A 1,893-nucleotide genomic window follows, 5' to 3' on the forward strand; every position below is an offset into this window, starting at 1 on the left:
ACTAATATTATTTATGTATATTACTACAATAAAAAAAAAAAATTATAAATAAAATTATAAAATATAAAATATATTCATTTAAAATAAAATTTAATATCAATAAAAATATAAGCTTTTTTTTAAGAATTTGGAAGTTTATTAAGTTTAAAATTAACACAATTATACATTTTTAATAAGTAGTTATAATAAAGTAACATAAAATTAAAAGTTTAAGCAATGTTATATAGTAATATTATTAAATATTTTGCTCTAATGTTTTTGCACTCTTTGATATATTAACATAATTCATAAATATATATATAATTAAATTTATTTTTAATTTTTCTTTTTTTTAAAAAATTTTTTTTTTTATTTCTTTTCAAATTTAAAGATTTACTTTTTAAATTCAATTGTTTTATTTGATCATCCTGCTGAACATAAAAAAATTGTAAATAACAATTTATTACTTTCTTTTAAGAGATCATTTTAATTAAAAAAAAATGAACAAGAAAAATAATATTACCTTTATATCGAATTATAGAGTGAATCCCAGATACTATTCTCACGTAACCAAGGGTTTTATTATTACAGTTATGTCAACATTAGAAATATATAGTAAAAGTGAAAAAAAAAAAATATTATATTTTCTTATAAAGTTTTTTATATTTACCATTTCAATTTGGATATTACATTGTTCTAATAATGTAGGATAATAATAATACTTGAAAATATTTATTTTTTATTTTTTTTTACTATTTCTTTAATGTATAATATTTATATTATACATTAAATAATCAAAATTATATTAATAAAAAATAATCCTTCTTTTTATATACCAAATGTTTTCTTGTTATTTTAGTGTAATTCTGGTGTATTGCGGAATTATAAAAATGACTTAAAAAGAGTACTAGATTTGGGATATAAAAGATCATTAGCAGAAAGTAATGATACAATAAAACAAACAAAAAGTAAATTAATATTCTGGGAACAACCAGGTATTATAGAAGCACATTTAGAATCAAAGAATGAACAAAATGAGATAAAGCAAAATATGGATGTAGAACAAGGGAATGAAATAGTCACAAAAGAGAAAAATAATAAAGTAAAATGTAATAATAAAATTTTAAGAAAATGCAAAAGCAATCTAAAACTAATTTCCTCATTTTTTGCATTTTTCTTATCCTTTTTTATTTTTACATTATATATTGTAAATAAATTTACTATACTGTGGACATCTTATTTTTCTATATTATCTCCTTTATCTTTAGTAATAATTTCAATTATTTTAACACATGAAAGAACTGAAATAAAATATAAAAATAAATTTTAAATAATTGTTCCAATTAAAACTATACATGTTATTTTCCATAAAATTTACTATTATTCCATAAAAATCTAATTATATCTTTTATTAACCATTAATAATGAAATTTTTCTTTTGCTCTAATATATTATTTTAGAAAATAGTTTTTTTCTATAACTGATTAATAAAAGATATTATTAGCCATATATAATATAGAAATTCTGCGTAACAGTCAAAACAAGGCACGTGTCAGCTAGTGATTTATTAGCTGCCTATTTAGTGGCTTTGCTAGAGTATTAAATAAATAAATTAATAAAGAGCATGTATAACTAAATATACGTTTTTAAATATATATATACTTGTTTTTATTATATATATAATGATTTCTTATGATGCATAATATTTAATTTGAATATTAAACTTTACTACATATTTTAATAGACATTCTAAACCGTTATAAAGGAGTTTTTATTTACAAAGAATAAGTATATTTTTTTAATTAAAAACATACATACAATTTATAACAATTAACAAAAGTCAAAACTCTAATTTATTCAATGTTATCTCGAAAATATACATTAAATATAACATAAACATTATACTTTATCATT

General features: G+C 17.7%; 1 protein-coding gene across 1 annotated transcript; it reads left to right on the forward strand.

Annotated features, from left to right (window-relative positions):
- Window positions 1-479: 479 nt before the first annotated feature.
- Window positions 480-1,309, forward strand: PRELSG_0021700 (fam-h protein; the record flags this gene model as incomplete). The annotated part of the gene is made up of 2 exons (XM_028679904.1): window positions 480-683; window positions 839-1,309. The coding sequence occupies 2 exons, from the start codon at window positions 480-482 to the stop codon at window positions 1,307-1,309; spliced, it is 675 nt and encodes a 224-aa protein (XP_028531084.1).
- Window positions 1,310-1,893: the final 584 nt, after the last annotated feature.

Source organism: Plasmodium relictum (assembly GCF_900005765.1).
Source record: "Plasmodium relictum strain SGS1 genome assembly, contig: PRELSG_00_v1_260, whole genome shotgun sequence".
Lineage (NCBI taxonomy): Eukaryota > Apicomplexa > Aconoidasida > Haemosporida > Plasmodiidae > Plasmodium > Plasmodium relictum.